Consider the following 19,176-nt stretch of genomic DNA (forward strand, 5'->3'; position numbering starts at 1 on the left):
ATGACATTTCCCAAGCTTTTGAACAGAGATTTAGGCCACTGCTGATTGATCTTTGCTTCACCTTTGCCAGCTTGTTAGCTCATAATTTTGAGTAGGAGAACAAAAATGTCAAAATGTTTGTCCAGCACTATTTTACATTTTAGCAAATGATCATAGTGAAAACACCACCATGGCTGATCTTGGGAATAATATAGTGAATGTCTTTTCTATTAGAGTAGCTAGGGATCAGAACAAGTGCAAGGCAATCCTTTCTGCTATGCAGAAAAACAAGAAAAGGGTAAATTGCTTGACAGTATGAATGGTGGATGATTTTTAGATGCATTAAAAGAAAGGCATTAATACATTGCCAAAAAAAGGAAAGATTCTTTACATGTCTATTGTTAAGCAGTCATTTTTAGCCTGTTTAAGCTCTTCTACTCTCTACATTGCTCAAGGAGATGAATTCCATTTTCTTCTGACACTTACATAATTACAGATTAACCACCATCATCAAAGATCTGGCTTTTCATGTTCTCAACAGATTGTGAAAGGGAGAAAAAAACTGAGATTAGAATAACAGCTGAAAGAAATCCCTTTTACGGTTAAGGAAAAGGGTTAGCTTCAGTGAAGTGAAGACAGTGCCTTGCAGTTTCACCCTTTTCCTTCCTAAAGCTGCCTGTTTGGTTCCTTTACCTGTGTTCACACCAGTGCCTGTCTGATGCCATGGTGAGCTTGTTTATGGGACTAGACTAGAAGAAAATTAATCAGTAGTTTGCTGACTTATGTTTCTGTCATAACAGTTTCCAAACTAGCTCACCGAGCATTGGTGAGGGTATTAAAGATGGGGCAAGGACATCTGGTTGAGGGGGAAAGGGAAGAAGGTGCACTGTTGTAGCAGCAATAGCTTAGAACAGCTTAAATTGTCATGGAGCTACAAGCCCTAGTAATGACTGTAAATCTTATGTGTCAAATAGGGATATTAAATGCCACTCTGTTGCAATGGAAGTAGGAGTTATTTTCACGAGTTCACAAAAACTACTAATCTGTCCTTTGTAAGAGTGAAAGGCAACAGTGTTGCTTTGTTAATTTATTCTGTAAGAAGTGATAGCCCCATGATTTTAAAAATAAAAGTGTTTCTGTGAAGCAGACCTTATTCTAAAATCCATTAAAAAAAATAATATTTCCTTTCCATTGACTAGGACTCCATTACAGAAGAAACTGTGGAGCTTTTAGAGCCTTATTTGGATATGGAGGACTATAATCTCGAGACTGCTAAAAAAGTGTGTGGAAATGTAGCAGGTCTTTGCTCATGGACACAAGCAATGGCTTACTTCTATGGTATTAATAAAGAAGTTCTTCCTCTTAAGGTATTTTTTATTGATCATTTTATTTTGAGGGATGAATCTAGTCAAGTGGAAAAAATGTCAAGTTATTTTGGCTAAAAAAGAGATTCTTGTTTCTTCACGCCGTGTGGTGGAGCCAAGCACACAGAGGTTAAATATGTCCTGGAAATTCTTCCCCCCTTACACACAACTACCCTGTGGTTCAGTTGTTACTTGTGTGAACGCAGTAAGTGTTCAGTGGGTTCTTTACAGAGCCTGTCTAGCTGTACGTGGGAGATAATGGTACCTTCTCTGCCCTCAGAGTGGGTGCCAGGCACTATGGCCTCGAGAAAACTCCTCAGTCCTACTGGCCTGGGAAGGAACCTGCTCATTGTGGTTATGATAGAATATGGGAAAGAGGAGGAGAGACCATTCTTGGCACAGAAGTATTCTTCAAGGAATTTAGCTGGAATTCATGTCCCTAAAAAAAATTTGGAGTTTCAAATTGCTAAATGCAAGTGTACATATATAATAAAGAGAGTAGTTGCCAGGTATAGAATTCTGTTGTAACATTGAACTGAAGTAGAAATGGATCAGCCACTGTTATGTGCATTCTTACATAGCTTTATTGTCTTGGAAATGTTTCATTTATGAGCATATTGAAAAAAGGGACTTTGCATATTTATATAATGATTTATAGTCATTGCTCCTACAGTGAGTTTTATGGCTCTTTTCTGAGGAAATACATCCAATCCATTATGCTTCCACTGCACTGATGTTTGGTTTCTTATTGAATAAGCCTCTGTATCAATGGTATAGTCAAAATTCTTGGCATAATCTTTTCGTATACCTAGACAGATCTGATTCAAATATGTTAAAAGCATATTTTTTTTATTCAAGTAACTCAAGAGAGTGCTATATTTTTGTGATGTATAAGTAGCTATTCCCTTTTCAAATAATGGGATGCTCACGAATGAAAACAGAATTTGAAATGTTGCTATTGAGAGCCACAAAAGGGAGCAAGACCTGGGGGGAAATAGTGGCTTTATATGCAAATGTAACCCTGAAAGTTGAAAACGTGCTCTTGTAGATTTTATTTGAATATATGTGATTTAGGATTACATATAAATTTAGCTCTGTGTTCAAGTACTTGCATTCTTGTCACACTGTAGCTGACAAAAAGTGAAACATACATTTCTTGGCAAAGTGGTGCCTATTGTCAGGCATAGCAACAGTTACAAATATTTTAGAAACAGAAGATGACAGAGGGAAGGAGGAAGTGTTTAAAGTATGCAAGAGATATGGCAGGAAGCAGTGGAGTGATGCTAAGAAAATAATTGAAAATAAATGTACAATTAGACTGCATAAAGTACTAGCCCAGGCTAATTCATCCAGTGCTAAAAGCAGGTTTACTGAATGAAATAATCAAGCTGCTTTATCCTAACTGCTGTTCTAGGATATAAATCCCCTTCAGCACCTGCCAAATGGATTCAATATATTTTAAAATTGCATCTTAAGTGAGACTCATTGCCTCATTTATCTTAAATATGACAACCTGTGAAAACTAATTAATAGTGACTTATATTATAGTAAATAATAGTGTGCAAAAGTTACCTTATTCCTAGGAATGGATACTGGCATCCTTTATATAGGTGGCCTGCAGCCCACAGGTCATTAGTTAGACTTTCCTGTAGACCTTCAGTGTGAGGATGACCTGTTTCTCCCCAGATTGCTACCTAGTAAACCAGCCTGCTGCATTAACCTGAGAATTTAGAAACACCATCTGCTCCTTATCTGTTAGTTGAAGAATATAAGAGCAGAATGGAGAAGCCCTGACTTTTGCTGTGATGCTGTTAGCCTCTAATTAAAATACTGTGTATAGGAGTGTAATTTCCCTTAGGGATGTCTCCAGTGACTTTAATTAAGTTCTCCTTAGGCTGTTATGGTGGTCAAGGGAAGTTTGTCTACAGTTTATAAATTCTGTTTGATATTGAGGATTCTCCCTGTGAAACTCAGTTTTAAGTATGAGACTTTATTGCCTTTTCTGCTTTCGTCTCCATACTGAACTAAAAACTGCAGCAGGCAATGAAAGGAACTCTTGCACCTGAAGAAGAGGTAATAGTCAAGGAGTGTTGAAATTTGATAGTTGTCCTTTTAAATAAGTGTGTCCTTGTAAAGGTGATGCCTACTGGGCAGGAAAACAAGCATGCAAGTCTGAATTCAAGGTCCACAATAACTGTGGAAGGAAAGCATGTACTCTGGGGGTGAGGGGGAGGATTATGTCGCCTAACAAAACAGAGTGGGGTCAGGACATGTAACTGAACAGAGAATATGGAGTGTCTTTCACTAGCTAGCACAGACTGTGAACAGCAGATAAGAGATTTCTGTGCTTTTCAAAGGTTATTTTAATCCCAAAGAGTGGTCACTGATAGCAAAGAAAGTGAGGCCAAGATTTTATTAGTGTCCCTCTGCACATGTTTGCACGTGTACATATGTATATTTGTATGCATATGTGCATCTGTGTGTATATATATATATATATATATATCTTTTTAAATTTTGTATTGTTGAGGTAAAAACATTGATTTTGGAATGTCTACAAAACCCCTGTATGTCTTTGCCTTTTTTACAATCTTTCCCTAAATAATGGTGGATACAAGCATATCATGATATTGAATCTCTGAGAAAGCTGATCCAAAACCAATGGAGTGTCTAGAGGAAAAATCTGCAGTAATCTGGGACAGGGGCAGTTTAGAAATTGCATTTCCATGAAGAGTTTTCAGTCAGATGCCATGTGCCCAGAACAGGACTGAAGCAAAGGCAAAGATGAGCACTCAGGACATCCCCAGAAGGTCAGGAGCAGAGTGACAGAGTCCAAGTGCAAGAAGCCTTCTGGCCTAGTCCAGCCGCAGTGAGTGCTCAATGGACTGTAAGAACAGTGGACTTGGAAAGCTGAAATTCTTTAACAAGAGAAGTGCTAGGAAAGCTCCAAATCATTCTTACCTTTTCTGAAGTTTTGGACGCTTTTTTTTTTTAATGGGATTCTCCTAGTAACATTTCCTGAATTTACTGAGCAGCAGTTGCTCTTCAGAGTGATTTGGGGTTGATCTGGGCATTCCATTCAAGAGCAGGTATAGAATTAAGTGGTGTGAGGCTTCTTTTTGTTGGAGAAGTCATTTTTATTGAACAGCTTCCTTGGATCAGGGTCAGATACACTTCGTACTTTGCAAAATTGAGTTTGCGATGAAGCAGCGAGAAACTTAATGTCTATGTGAATACTAGTAAATTAAATAGTACTAGTGAATTTTTCTGGGCACTGGAAAGTCATCATTTGCACTATTAAATTGTTAGAATGATCCCTAGTGTAGATTTTGTCTTGGCTAAGCGGCATTCTTCAGTAGTCTCTGGGCACATTTCAGGAGCTAGCCTGGTCCAAGAGCCATTCCCAGAAGGCTGTCAGTATGCAGTCATGTTTTAGAGGCTGGGAGAGCTTAATGTGAGCTGTTTTATGCTGGTTAACTTCAGTGCCAGAGAAAGGTCCTGGGCATGTTTCATTTAAGAGTCTAGCTGTGACTGTAATTATGTGTTTATTTGTTCTGGTTTTGTGTGAAATGAAAAAATCTTAAAAGGGGCAGGATCATTTCACCACCTGCTGTGAAGTCCTCTGTGAGGGCAGCTTGGAAAAAGGCAAAACAGCTGCTTAACTCTTTAGGCTATGGCCCTTGTTGGCACAGGTGCTGTCTCGGGACCTGCCCCATGCAGATGGATGCAGAGAGCAGGTAGCAGCACTGGCTGGAGCAGGTGTTGAGAGGATTGTCTGTCTGGTTCCCCACAATGCCAAAGGCAAGGAAAGACTGAAGCTGGTGTTCTCACATGAGTCCAGGCATGTTCCAGCATAGCACCACTTCTCCAGGAGCACAGATCAAACTGTGGACCTCGTATCTTAAATCCTCGTGATTCATTTGCATAAAATCCATTTTTTCAGGCTTTCACACTGCATCCAACTGGAACAAGTTGTGTATCCTTGCTTTGCTGCATGATTCAGAGGGATGAAATTAAGGGTGTGAAGCTTGTTCACAGAGCAATGCCACTAAAATTAGGAAGGCCGCAGTGGTTCTTAGTGGTTGGGAAACATGTTTCCTTCCTGCCTATTTTAGGCTGGAAGTGTTTGTATGGGGCTGATTGCAGCTGTAATAGTCTTCTTGTGCAGAAGATTCTCTTTGGCAGCAGAGCTTGCCTCCTGCTCTCATGGCAGAGCTCTATAGAGGAGGCTGCCAGCCAACCAGCCAGTGATGTCAATACAAAAGCCGTGTTTGTACCCATGTAATTTTGAAAAGTCAAGTTTGGAAAAAAAAATAAAAACCAACCAGGGAGAGAGCAAATAGTGATGATTTCTAAGGGTCATCTGGAACAAGTAGTTTTTTTGCCTTTGGGAATCACATAGGTTGGTCATCCTGGCATGCTGGCTGTCATTCTCATGCAACCAACCATTGTTCATCACATATGATCAAGTAGACTATAAATCAAACTAATATTATAATGTCTTATACTTTGTTATGGTTACTCTAAAATTGGCTGAGAACTTTGGTTAAATTGCCTATAAAATAATTTCCTATTATGGGCCATCTTCCAGAAAAATCTGTGAAGTCTTGTGTAAATAATTTTAGGGATTTTTTTCATGTTAGAATACAATGTACTTTTTTTTACTAATCTGGACAATTTTTTCTTTGTGCCTACACCTTCAAAGCTGATAGCCTTTTAAGAGTTTTTAAGAATGGGTGTATGTCCTGGGGTGACCTTATGATGTGTATCCCATATCGCTGCCTATGCCCAGAAATTAATTCCTGTGCCTTTCTATACCTCTAAACTGAGCCTGAGAGGGGGAAGGAAAAAACTGAACAAAACTTTTTCAAAGCAGTTTGCAGCTTGTTCAAGGTCACACACAGATAGCAATTGGTTTTCCCAGCTGCAGCAGGGGAGGGAGGAAGCACCCAGCTTGCTGCTCCCAGAACAGTTTTTTTTTGGCCAGTGGTTCAGCTGCTTTGTTCTCCGGAGAGAGACTGAGAGTTGAATTCTTCCTTCCCTGAAATTTCGGATTTTCTCCCTTTTTTACTGGACTGCTTGATTGCTTCAACATCAGAGCCCATCGGGAGGACTTTCCACTGGGCACAGAGGGCCTGGCCCAAGCCCCAGCTCCAAGGAGACCAAAGGGAGGACTCTAACGCTTTCCCAGGTTTTTCCTCCACAGGGAAAGATTTTATCATTTAGCATTATTTTCCTTTCCCGTGTGTTTGTTAAATAAATAGTTTTATCTTCACTTTCCTTCGAGGAAAATTTATTTTTTTTCCTGAACCTGGGGGAAGGGTGGTTGTGCCTTCTCCCAGAGGATATATTTCTAAATTTGGCCAAACCGGTACAGTGTACTAGTTTGAAAACAAACTAGTGGGAGACACCAAGTCAGAATAACAATTTAATAGGGAAATAAAAGGAGGGGGAAGGAAAAATAAAGGCAGATAACACTGGGTTAAACGGACAGAGTTAGGATACAACCTGAGTCTCTGTTAGTCAGGGTGGTGGTAGCAGTCTTGCAGAATGGTGGCTGCAGTCCTCCCAAAGCGGCGATCCTGTAGAAAAAGGGTCTGCTCCTCCTCAGAAGGTCCAGTGGTGGCTATGTTGCTCCTGTCCTCTGGAAACCCGGTGGGAAGATTGTCTCTGGTGTTCAGAGTCCCAGATTATATCCACGACGGGATGCTTGGTTCCTCCCTCTGGGTGGAGCATCTCACAATGGGATAATGAGTCATGAGGCCAAGTGTTGATTAGGCTCATTAACAGAAGATAGTCTGGAGGGAGTTATCTCTGAGTCAGGCGGCAGGACAATGATGGGCCATGAACAGAAAGATAGTCTGGGGGGAGGAGGCAAGGAAACACTGCCCCACCTGGTTTCAACAGCTCCTGAGGATGGTAATAGAATACACTGCAACCCAGGACAATGGGGAAGTCTGTTTTATCAATCTTTGGCACTTTTCTGAGTAGTTTATTGCTGCACAAAGACCTGCTTTTCATGGTTACAAGGCATCATTGCTCCATATGTATTGGGAATTCACATGCCCATCCTCTTCCATTGAAGTTCATACCCTGCTGTGATGAATGTGAAGGTGTTACATGAATCCACACAGCCAGTTGTAAGTTCTCCATTGTTCCAGCTGTTCCAAGGATCTTGTTTCCTTTGTAACCTCAGTATCTGTCAGCTGGGGCTGAAACAATATGTCATAATATTGTCTGACTCCCATTTTTAGCCCTCAGAGAATTTAAGGATACAAGGATGCTCTGCAGTGGGGAAGGTGCCTGGGGGAGGTAGAAGAGGGCTGGTGCAGAGCTCTTTTTGGATCTCAGTAAGAAAGGCCTGACAAGAGATGGCTAAATGAGGTGACTGCTTTAATAAGACGGAATAGTAAGAGGAGTTTAAAATAGTTTGAATGACCAAAAGAGAAAGCTTTCTCTTCATGGACAGGATCTGCTCTGCACAGGATACCCTGGGAAAAACTATCCAGGCTCTGTCTGATGCTGCATGAATGTGGAGTGTCCAATATTTGAAGGGATGTGAAGTTCACTCACTGTTTGTCTTCTTATGAATCTTTTAAGGCAGTTTTCTTATTAAACCATTTGTTGTCAGACCTGTCTTATTCAGATGCAGAAGGAACCCTGCACACACTTTCTCTCCCTCTCTTTCTCTCTTATATCTCACCCTCCCCACCTTTCCCCTGGTGCAGGACACAGTAACACTACATCACCTCCTCAAAACTCCTTTGCTGTTGGAACCCAATGGTCCAAGATTCACTAAAACATAACAGCAGTTCTGAAATCTGCTTATCTGGGTTTAATCAAGACTCATTGATTGAGCAATGTTTATTTCCAGGTGATGCTTTTTAATGTGTTTTTTTAATAAACAGTGAGGTAAAAATATTTCAGCATCCTTACATGATGGAAATTTTATGAGCAACCATTTTACTGGTTCATCTGGATTCCAAAATATTCTTTTATCTCTAGAATCTGTCAACAGACCAGGTAATGAAATTTTACTGACAGTGCTTTTCTCTAGCATATACTGTCTGCATACACCTAGCTTGCTAATATACCTGGACACAGAACATGTGATTCACCTGTATCCAATACACATGTATACAACATACATGTACGCAGCTATTAGTGACCTACTTCACTGGTTAGTACATATATGCTTCTCTAATTCCCTGCTCACAAACCTCTCTTTTGAAATACACCAGACCCCAACCCATGATTATACTGTTAACTAAGAATTATCCCTTAAAAGAGATACCTTCTATTGCTACGCTTCTGGTATGATGTAATGCGAGTGTCAAGTTTCATATTCATAATAAAACAGGTTTTACAGATTCTTGGTTTCCATCTTCATAACTCTTATAGGAGAAAAAACCAGAAATAAGATACATGATATTTTGCCACATATTTAAACAAGCTTTTTTAAATATTCAGAGTAAATGGAATCAACCTTTATCTGTAAGTGTGAATTTCATAAGAGCTTTGTCAGGCTCTAATCCTTTGCAAATGTATATGAAAATACATTCTGAATTCACAGAATATTTTTTTCAACCCTGTTAGGAATATAAAAGTTAAGAGGCCACATTTAAATGACTGGTAACTCATCATGCAAATTTATAGAGAGATGTGAAAAAAGTCTCTAGAGTTTTACTTTCCAGAGGAGCAAAAAATATATTTGTTATATTTTTGTTGTAGAAGTAATTGTTGGAAAAAGAGAGCAGAAGACTAGTTTCTGTTATAATTTGCATTATTTTATAACTAATGAAGACAATATTAATTTTCTTTTGCACTGAGAATGTATTACAGGAGGCATATATATAAGGCCACCAATTGTATAGGTTGCCTCATATGTCTAGTTTACAGCTATTTCAAGTGAATTGGGATTTAAGTAATTGGTCATTGTGTGATCAATAGACCGTTCTGAAAATATTATTAAAACATCTTAAGATTGCCTTGAATAACTTTAATGCTATGCTTCTGTTCCAGAAATAAAAAGAAAAAAGCCTTCTGTCGTCTTAAACATGTATTATTTTTAAAAGTACCCAATACAGTACAGTATGTGCCATTAAATGAATCTCATTTTCTTCTGCCAAATAATAGGTATTAACTACTTTTTGCTCTTAAATATCTGTAGGCAAATTTAGCTTTGCAAGAAGGAAGACTTGCGGCTGCCCAAATGGAACTGGATAGTGCACAAAATCAGCTGGACAAGAAGCAAATGGAACTGGATGAAGTACAAGCCATGTATGATGCTGCTGTGAAAGAGAAGCAGGCCTTGCTTGATGATGCTGAGGCATGCAGAAGGAAGATGAGCAATGCCACAGCTCTGATTGAAGGATTGGGTGGAGAAAAGGTATTAGCACACGTGCGTAGGTTTCCAGCACAAAGCAGGTGCGCGGTTTTGAGAATGCTCCGTGATGATCGTAACAGTGCTCGAGAAACTCAAGGTGTGGTGACATCTTGATATCATACGACCCTTTTTTTAGTTATAGGTAGCAGTTTTTTTCCTTGAAGTTAATGTATCTAACAAAGTAAAGCAATTTCTTGTGTTAAGTCTTCTGTATGAAGATTTGTGTTATATCATATGACTCGTATTAGGATAAAGTTCAGATTTAAAGCCAAGGAGCCAAATTCCTTTTAGCTTTAGTAAGAAGAGGAATTAGGCTTAACCTAAATAATTGCCCTAAAATATTTATAAGAAGGATTACTCTCTTTTTCTCACCAAGTATACAAGAATACAAATTTGAAGCTTGACTAATTTCCTGAATTATAATTGAAGCTTAGATTTCTACTGGAGCCTTTTGCAGAATTATGGGCTAATTGTTATCCTCTGCAGTGAGCTTGAAATTTACCTTTCCTATGCAGATCTTTCTGGCTTCAGCCTGAAGGTTTTCAGAGGAAGCAGGATACTCTTTTTTCCTCTCTTATTATTTGCTTTGTTAATTCCTTCATTCATTTCACACAAAGTCAAAATTGATTAGAGTTTTGACTTCAACCATTGGGTCCTGTGAGGTCAGGACCTCAGCATTTCTTTGCATAGCTGCCTTTCAAATTACATCAGTCAAAAATCTTAGATGCTTTATCATACTTTTTCAATGAATTTCTAAATTTAAGAGCAATACAAAAATAGGAAATTACAGTGTCTTTTTGTGGGTTTTCTGGAGCCTTGTGCTATGAGGTCTTGTAAGACCTGTTATTCCACTCTACTTTTGAAAATTCAGCCAAAAAAAATAAAGACTCTCTATGGCACTTTGACTATTGGGCAAGACTGACACTGGGTTAAATGTGTGTTTTCTAAACTTGAAATGTGTATGTCCTTACCAAGACTGCATGCAGAGTGACTGTAAAGGAACAGCAATCTGGAAAGAAAGGAATAAGCAAAAATATTAGTTAAGTATTTTTAATTTTTTTAATACATTAAAAAATAATTTTTATAAAATTGCAGAATCATGGAATAATTGAGATTGGAAGAAACCACTGGAGATATCTAACCCAAAACACAGCCTCCCCCTCCCCACTACTCAAGGCTCAGGCCATTTTTTGGTTGGGTTTTGGATATCTTCAAGGATTCCCCAACTTCCCTTGGCAGCCTATTCCAGTTTTTGACCACTCTCACTGAAATAAGGGATTTTTTGTGTGCTGAATTTGAATTTCTTATATTCCAATTTGTGTCCACTGCCCTTTGTCATTTCATAGAGTACCAGTGAAAAGAGTCTGGCATCTTCCTCTTTACACCTTCCCATCAGGTATTTGCGTGCAAAGATACCTGTGTACAAATTTCCCCTGCACTCTCGGTGTTCAAGGATAAACAATCTCAGCAAAGGCTGCCCCTGAATTTTAGATCCCTGATCAGTTCTTTATCTGCAAGTCTGAGGTTAAGCAAACTGCCTTTCCCTCCTTAGATCCTCACTCGACTGTGTTCAGAACATTTGTCAATACCCTCCTTAAAACCTCAAGGATTGCTTGTGTCTTTCTGTGTTGTCCCTTCAGATATTGGGCAGTTGAAGGCCCCTGTGTAGACCAGGGCCTGTGGATGTGAGGTTTCTGCCCACTGTCTGAAAAAGCCCTCATCTACTGCTTATTAATCACATTGTCTGTGACAGACACACACATCTCCCACATGGAACTTCCCTCTGATGCTAGCCCATAAGCTCCCAACCGGCATATTGTCCATCATTGAGTCTCCCATGCAGAACTACATGCATTCCTCTGCTCTCTCACATGAAGGAAAACCCCTTTTCTCACCTCCCCAGCCTGTCCTTCCTAACAAACCCATAGACAGCTGATGCTGCTCTCCAGTAAGGGAAGTCTTTCCATCATGTTTCTGTGACCCCCATGATATCACAACACTGCAACCACTTGCAGAGCCCTCATTTGTTCTCCATGCTGTGCACATTCATGTAGAAGCACGTCAGATGGGTGCCCAGCTGTGATAATTAATGTCCTATAAGCAGTAGAAAGCTGTCCCCACCGTTCTGTCTGGTGGACACTTCTTTGTTTATGTGGGTGTCCTTAGGGTGGTCCTCCGTTAGCCCTATTTTGTTAATTATGAGGTCCCTACTGTTTATCTCACCCCACACATTTTGTTTGCCAGCCCGGTTCTCCACTCCCTCACACTACTATTGGTCCTCCTCTGACTGCCACTCCATTCCTCCTTTAAAGCCCTTCTTAGCAGTTTGACCAGCTTGTTCGCAAAGATGCTTTTTCTCCACTTGGTCAGGTGGTTGCCATCACTTCCAAGCAAACTTCTACTTCTGAAATAATTATTTAAAGCAAAAAATACTACTGTTCTCAAGAAAAAATATTTACCAGAAGGAGATGAATTCTTAAGTTAGATCTTCCTGTTAGTTTTGTGTCTGCTTAAGCTAACTTCTTTTCAATATTTTACATACAGCTTCGCTGGACAGCAAGCAGCAAAAACTTTCAAAATCAAATTATTAATTTGGTGGGGAATGTTCTGCTGGCCACTGGATTTCTCTCTTACTCTGGACCTTTCAATCAGGAGTACAGGAATTTGCTGCTCCAATTGTGGAAGAAAGAGATGGACAATAGCAAGATTCCATACAGTAAAGTAAGTGTTCATGTTCTGATCTGACCTTATTCTTTGCCTTGCTGAGAAATTATATGTGGAGCATTTCATTCCAGAAAAGTACATAATTGGAAGATTATATACAGGCTGTCATATTCCATCCAATCTTTAATAAATAAAAAATCTGAGCAGTTGACAACTGAGCTTCTAAACCAATATGTTTTAAGTTCCTCTTTATACTGTCAGGCATTTCAAGATTGGTATGTAGGACACTGCTCTGTCAAATCTGAGAGAGAAATGCTGTCTGAGGTCAGCTGTCTGGGGAGAAATAGCATAATACTGGAAACAAAGTAAAATTTATCAGCTTAGAATACATTTACTTTTTCATAAGAGGTAACATCACCTTTGCACCCCTGTGTATTATCAGTAAATATCCTCCTGTCATACCCTCTGCTGTGTACCCACAACATTTAATTTAGTTTAATTTGAAGTATCTTGTAGAAATTACTGATTTAAACAAACCCTGGATTTTGCAAGGCTTGGTTTGCAGCACTTCAGCACTTTGGCTTGCTCCAGTGCTAGCTTTTAAATCCGTGCACCTTTGTCACCAGTGAGGCTGTCCCAGTGAGGCTGACATTGCAGCATCTCCTTCACTGACCTGTGTCTGTGTGAACAGAGGTGGCCTAAAATGCAGTGGAGCTATGGTTCCATCATTCAGTTTCTGTTTCCTGCCACTTCATATTCTATCTTTATTAAAGTGAGCAACCTGCATGCTTGGCTATGACACAGGGCAGGATGCCTTGCATGAATCTTGTCCTTTCCTTTTATCACTATCTGCCTCAGGAGTGCCAGACCTGGCAGATGTTCTGGTGCAGAGGATTTGCTCATGGCCAGCAGCAGCCTTGCTCCTATTCCTACTCTTCCTTTTAGGAGGTCTGTCTAATATTCTTCCCTGTACCTGGAAGATGCATTCATGCTGAAGGCAGAATTTAAGCCATAATAATCAAAACTGTCTTTCTGAGTAATCTATGTTGCCTTCCACTTGGGTTTTGTGAGTACCTGTGTACATTTTCTTCAGCAGTAAAGGTTGGACAAATAGTTGAGGAGCTCTCTCTTCCTCTCAGCACAGGAGTTGAGGCATTAAGCTCAAATAGCCCCTGTTCTCAGCTGTCAAAGGTTGTGACAGAGAAGTTGCTGCTGAATAGTGCTGTGAATTATTGAGCAGCCTGTGTACAGCTGTATCATTGTGAAACAGCTAAAGGTAGAGCTGCATCTTCTTTTCAGTTTTTTTGGGATTTGGCACTTAAATCCTCTGTTAAGGAGACCTCTTTTCCATGAGGTGTTTGTTCACCTCACAGAAGTTACTTGTGAATATCTTTTTTATTATTTTTTATGTTAGGTTAGCATATTGCTTCTTGTAATGCTGATTAACCTTGACCTGACAGAGTCAAACTTGCAATCCAGCTCAGTTTATGCCATGACTTAAAAGATGAATGATTCTGATTTGCCCAGTAAAGCTCTTTGAAAGCTCCTGATGATAAAAAATATGTAAGGCCAAGATGGGTTTACTAATAAAGTACCAGCAGCAGTGCAGTTTCAGGCAAGATTCTTTACCAGTGTGGCATGGGAGTTATCCTACATACACTCCTCCCAGGGAGACTCTTTCTCAAATTCAGTGTACAAAATGTTCTTAAAAGCAACTGACCTTGGGGAATATCTGTCAAGAGTCTTACCATTTAAGGATAAGAAATTAGAGGTGTAATGTCCTTAGAAAGCAATACATAAAGAACTAAAATTCTGCTTCCATGAAGGTGTTCTGACCACATTACTATTTGGCTGCATCCTTGAAAATTTGAGGAATGCTCTCTTATTGCTTCTATTTTGCTTCCCCTCCCCCCCCAGTATGTCTCAGTTAGATGGAGAATGCCATAATTAACAAGTTTCAAAACATATTTACCATTAAAGACAGAATTATGATTTCAATCATAGTGTATGGAAGAGAGTTTTGATTTTTCCCTGGGAATTAAGTACTCACAAAAGGCAGCATATGGGCCTTTCTTGATACTTCACACCACAAGAAAGAAAGCAGCTTTGCAGTTCAAGGAAAAGGCTTGACATCTGCCTTACTTTGTCACAGACTAACTGATTGGGGGTGTATGAGTCATTTAGGCTTAACAATTTAAAAAGAACTGTTTAAAATTAGCCACCTATCTGTTTAGTTAGGCACTTAAATTAACTGAGTTTCAGAGTTGCAGGGTGACTGATACTTCTAGCTGTAGGTCAGAAAAAGTTCAAAGCTGTTTAGATCCTACTCATCTGCTTAAGGAGCTAAATATGGTTTTAGGTTCCAATTGCTGAAAAATTTGGCTGTTAAATGCTTTTCTGTCCTTCACACAAATGGAAATTTGATTCCTAAAATTTCTCTGTCTTCTGAGAATGGTTTGTGTTTCTTCATTGTGAGTCTTCAATAATATAGCAGTAAAAAAATCAAAGGGTTAAAAAAGCTTTGGAGTCTTGCAACCCCTGGTGTCATTAGATCTCAGGATTGTATCACAACTCTCACAGTATTTGAAGTTTTTCTTTAGGCTTCAGATGCTGAATTGTGTGATTTTTGCAAGATTTGCAGGCTTTTACTTTCTTTCTTTCATGTCTTTCTTTCAAACATATTTTTAGAAAAAGCCTACAAATAGGAATTGTTGAATGAAAAATTAAGGAGCAAATGAAAAAAAACCACCTTCGATTTTATTATTTTTAAATTCTCAATCCTTGCTAAGGTGTTTTTCTAAACTGGAGAGTTTGGCTTGCTATTTTCAGCACTGTTTTCTTCACATACGCAATTTTGAGAGGCCAGTCACTTTTCATAGTGAATATAATAAAGCAAGTTATTTGACAAGTGCAAATCAGACTTTAGGAGGATATGTGAACTGTGAAGGGTTTTGGCTTAGCAGCAATAACCTTTCATGATTGTTCATGGTTATGAACATGGTTATGTTCATGATCTATAGCACATCTTTATTCTCTAAGTCTCCCACAGCCATCCTGTATTCATACTTGGAAGGCAGGTGGAAGCTCTTGTGAGAAAGATGACACATCCACTTGAACTTACAGGAAAAGAGCTTGCCAATACCAAAATCAGTTTGTCATTAGATATTGAACTGGCTTCTGAGTTTTTCTGACACTCTTTGATGGACATCACAATCTCAACAGAATTCACTTTCGTTACTGCTCAACTGCAATGATCAAGCCACTGAACTTTAAAGAAAAGAGAGTAAGCAATAACTACCAAATACACTATCATGCATTCTGATCAGAGTAAGAAGAAAAACCATTCATGAGATGTTTTAGTATAGCTCCTCTAACTGGCACTTATTTTGTATTTACATATTTTCTACTGGTACTAATTTTGTAATTGCATATTTTCTATTAGAACTTGAACCTTACTGGTATGCTTGTTGACAATGCTACAGTGGGTGAATGGAACCTCCAGGGTCTTCCAAATGATGACCTTTCAATTCAAAATGGCATTATTGTCACAAAGGCATCTAGGTATCCTTTGCTGATTGATCCACAAGGTCAAGGAAAAATCTGGATTAAAAATAAGGAAAAGAATAACAGACTTCAGGTAAATAGTTAATTTACAAGTTTTTTTTATGTGTGTGTCATTTGTGTCATCATACTTTGGCTATGTATAATTTAAATCTGATGTTTATTGGTATACAGTTATGCGGAAACTAAAACAAGACTGGCACAGAACCTGTACCCTATATCAGGGTATCAATATCAGGGCAAAATAGCTTGGAATGATACGTTATGGCATATCTGCTTTTATGATGAATCTTTTAATTGCTTGTCATAGTGAAAGAGACTCAAAGAGAGAAGTAAAAGGTTGTGTCTCATTCTCCACCTTCCTGGAGACTTGCATCTCCTCCTCTATATCTGAGTTCTCCCCAGTAACATCCAGGAGGAACAGAGTTATGTCAAGAATCCAAATACACAAGTGTTTAGACTATGGCTTACACCTGGGATATTGTAATTTGCTGTGTTCTTGTTAGTGTTTTGTTGTTGGTCACCCAGACACGAGCTTCATCCCTCAGCTGAATTGGAAATAAAAATGTAGGCAACATGCTGTTTTGGTGGATACACATATGCCTACATTATAACAAACAAAAAGTGCAGAGTGGTGGGACAGAGTATTGATTTTTAAATAATATACTGGTTTAATACTGTTTAATGTGCCTCTAGATATTTTAATTATACCTTTTTCAAAGAGCTTTGCCTGCAAGACAAGGATTTATTTTAAAAACACGTCTATCCTAATTTTTTTTTCCTGGTAACAAAACCACCCAAAACCTATGACTTAAGAGATGTCTGGAAAGGCTATTCAATTATCATCTCAAAGGATTATGTTAATGATATTAAATTTAAATAAATGAAAAGGAGTCTGTGTGATTTTTAGCAATTTTAAGACTGGTGGAACTGAATTGGAAACTGAACGTCTGATGTCAGATGAGGCCTCCTATGCAACACTGGTTCCCTTTCTGAACTCCATAAATATATCCCTACTTTACTGTTCTAAACATAATACTATTTATATTTAGGATATATTAAGATATTACAATGATTATTTAGATATGAAGATAAATAAGTAAATAGATAACAACAAAGAAATGTGATCTCCTATCCTCCTAAGTTTAAAGCAAAACTTCCATTCATGTCAGCAGAGGCAAGTGTTGGTCCCTAAAATGTAATCATTTGTGTAGATATCCCAGGATGAGTATAATTTTTTAGAGCTGCAATACATTTTATGCTGTTTTCCATGCGCTTTCAAATGCATGCTGTATGGTGACTCAATCTTCCCAGGTTACAGCTATGAACCACAAGTTCTTCAGAAGTCATATAGAAGACTGCTTGTCCCTTGGCCGACCTTTGTTAATTGAAGACATTGGAGAGGAACTTGATCCTGCTCTAGATAACATCTTGGAAAAAAATTTCATAAAATCTGGTTCTGCACACAAGGTAAGATGAATTGTAGACATAAAATTAAAACCCCTAAAATAGGACAGGTGTTGAGTATCAGGTAGTCTGAATACTGACATGATTCATATCTTTAAAACAGTTAGAAAATGAGTAGTGAACTCATGGGGTTGTTTGAGGGCCTTTTTACTCTTAATCAGAAAGTTTAAAAAGTGTAAATGAAAATGTTAAAAAGGGAGTCAATAAATTTTTCATTAGATAAAATAACAGTTTTTCTGAATTAGGCTTTTGAAAATTGAGAAATGTGTTTTATTTTCAGGTCAAAGTAGGTGACAAGGAGGTAGATCTGGCGAAGGGGTTTACCCTCTATATGACAACAAAAGTGGCTAATCCTGTTTATACTCCAGAAATTAGTGCAAGAACAGCTGTGATTGACTTTACTGTTACTATGAAAGGGCTGGAAGATCAGCTCCTTGGCCGTGTCATCCTCACAGAAAAGCAGGTATTGAGTCTTGCAGTATTTGTATAGAGGGAAGTCTTGTTCAGTATCTGCACCAGGAGTGCATACATATTCAATGGCTTGGTTGAAATCAAATGCAGGAACAGAAATGTGAATGAAAGTTTAAAGGTTGCTCATTTGCTTGCTGAAAGACAATGTGGAGCTGTTTTTTAATTGAATGGGGGAACCTAAACATTTATTTTAAGATCTGGCCTTGGAAAGAGAAGAAAGAAAATTATTCATTAAAAATACATCATAGGCATATACATGACATACATAAAACAACTTTATTCCTTCATATACAGCAAGGGCTTCTTGTTCAGTCAGAAATCTCTTTTATTTCTGAATTCCTTTTTAAACTTAATTTGAATTACATGAAAAAATGCTTATGAACTTGAACTACTTTTGCCAGCCAGGCTCTAGTGTGCAAGATAAAAGATTCTTAAGGAGCCCTGAACACTGACTTGACTCTGCTCTTACTAAAATTTGCATTGATTATGTGGAAGTTAATATAAGGAAGAAAATTCTCTCTCAGGTGAGAGAAAAAAATTAAGGTTTGGATTAGCAGAGCTGCTGCTTTCAGTAAGTAGCACAGGTAGACTTGCTCATGAGAGAAGAATTCCCTACCTACGGGAATTCACTCCTCCTCTGAATTCCCCAAAGCATATTCTAGTGCTCTTTAGTGGTGCTGTCAATTTCTCCAGCCAACACCCTTCCACTTTGCTCAAAATGAGCCTTTACTGAAGTAAGGACTGGTATTTAAGTGCCCTTCCTTCAGTCTGACAGCCAGAAACAGAGGCTGGAAAGTCATTGCAATACACAAACTTCCTGTGAATTGTTCCATGAAAAACAGAAAAACTGTAACAGCAGGTACTGGGGAAAAAACGGGGTGGGAAAAATGCTATGCAAACTTTTAATGCAAAAACTTTTAATCTTTACTCCAGTAGATGTAGGTTTCTGTAAGCAAAATTGAACAGCATCAGCAGGAGTGAATGGGAGTATCCTGACTAACCTCTGAAGGGAGGGAGAGGTCTAAATCAAGATAGAAGTGAAATGGTTCCTCATGACCTACATATAAAACTCCTCTTCCCACAAGATACCCTTGCTCTGTGGTTTTTTTTTTCCTGTACAGAACTGATAGAGACTTCATACTGAATGTGTGTAGCAGCACCTAGACTGCATTTTGGGTCCAAAATATAGTCACTGAAAAGTATTCCTCCAATGCTGTACATCCGCTGAAGAGAGTTGCAAAGGAGCCTGGTTAATATCAGCACTATTTGCTGCACAGGGACATG

General features: G+C 38.7%; 1 protein-coding gene across 1 annotated transcript in view; it reads left to right on the forward strand.

The window, feature by feature from the left end:
- LOC121672836 (dynein heavy chain 5, axonemal-like) overlaps window positions 1–19,176 on the forward strand; it is a 146,322-nt gene that overhangs the window by 85,202 nt on the left and 41,944 nt on the right. The window contains exons 57-62 of the mRNA XM_042045738.1: window positions 1,179–1,346; window positions 9,514–9,732; window positions 12,274–12,450; window positions 15,836–16,030; window positions 17,269–17,424; window positions 17,702–17,884. Coding sequence (XP_041901672.1) covers window positions 1,179–1,346; window positions 9,514–9,732; window positions 12,274–12,450; window positions 15,836–16,030; window positions 17,269–17,424; window positions 17,702–17,884 — 1,098 coding nt within the window. The remainder of the gene's footprint in view (window positions 1–1,178; window positions 1,347–9,513; window positions 9,733–12,273; window positions 12,451–15,835; window positions 16,031–17,268; window positions 17,425–17,701; window positions 17,885–19,176) is intronic.

This window comes from Corvus kubaryi, unplaced genomic scaffold (assembly GCF_017639235.1).
Source record: "Corvus kubaryi isolate FWS band 111438036 unplaced genomic scaffold, C.kubaryi_AGA036_p1.0 64999, whole genome shotgun sequence".
NCBI lineage: Eukaryota > Metazoa > Chordata > Aves > Passeriformes > Corvidae > Corvus > Corvus kubaryi.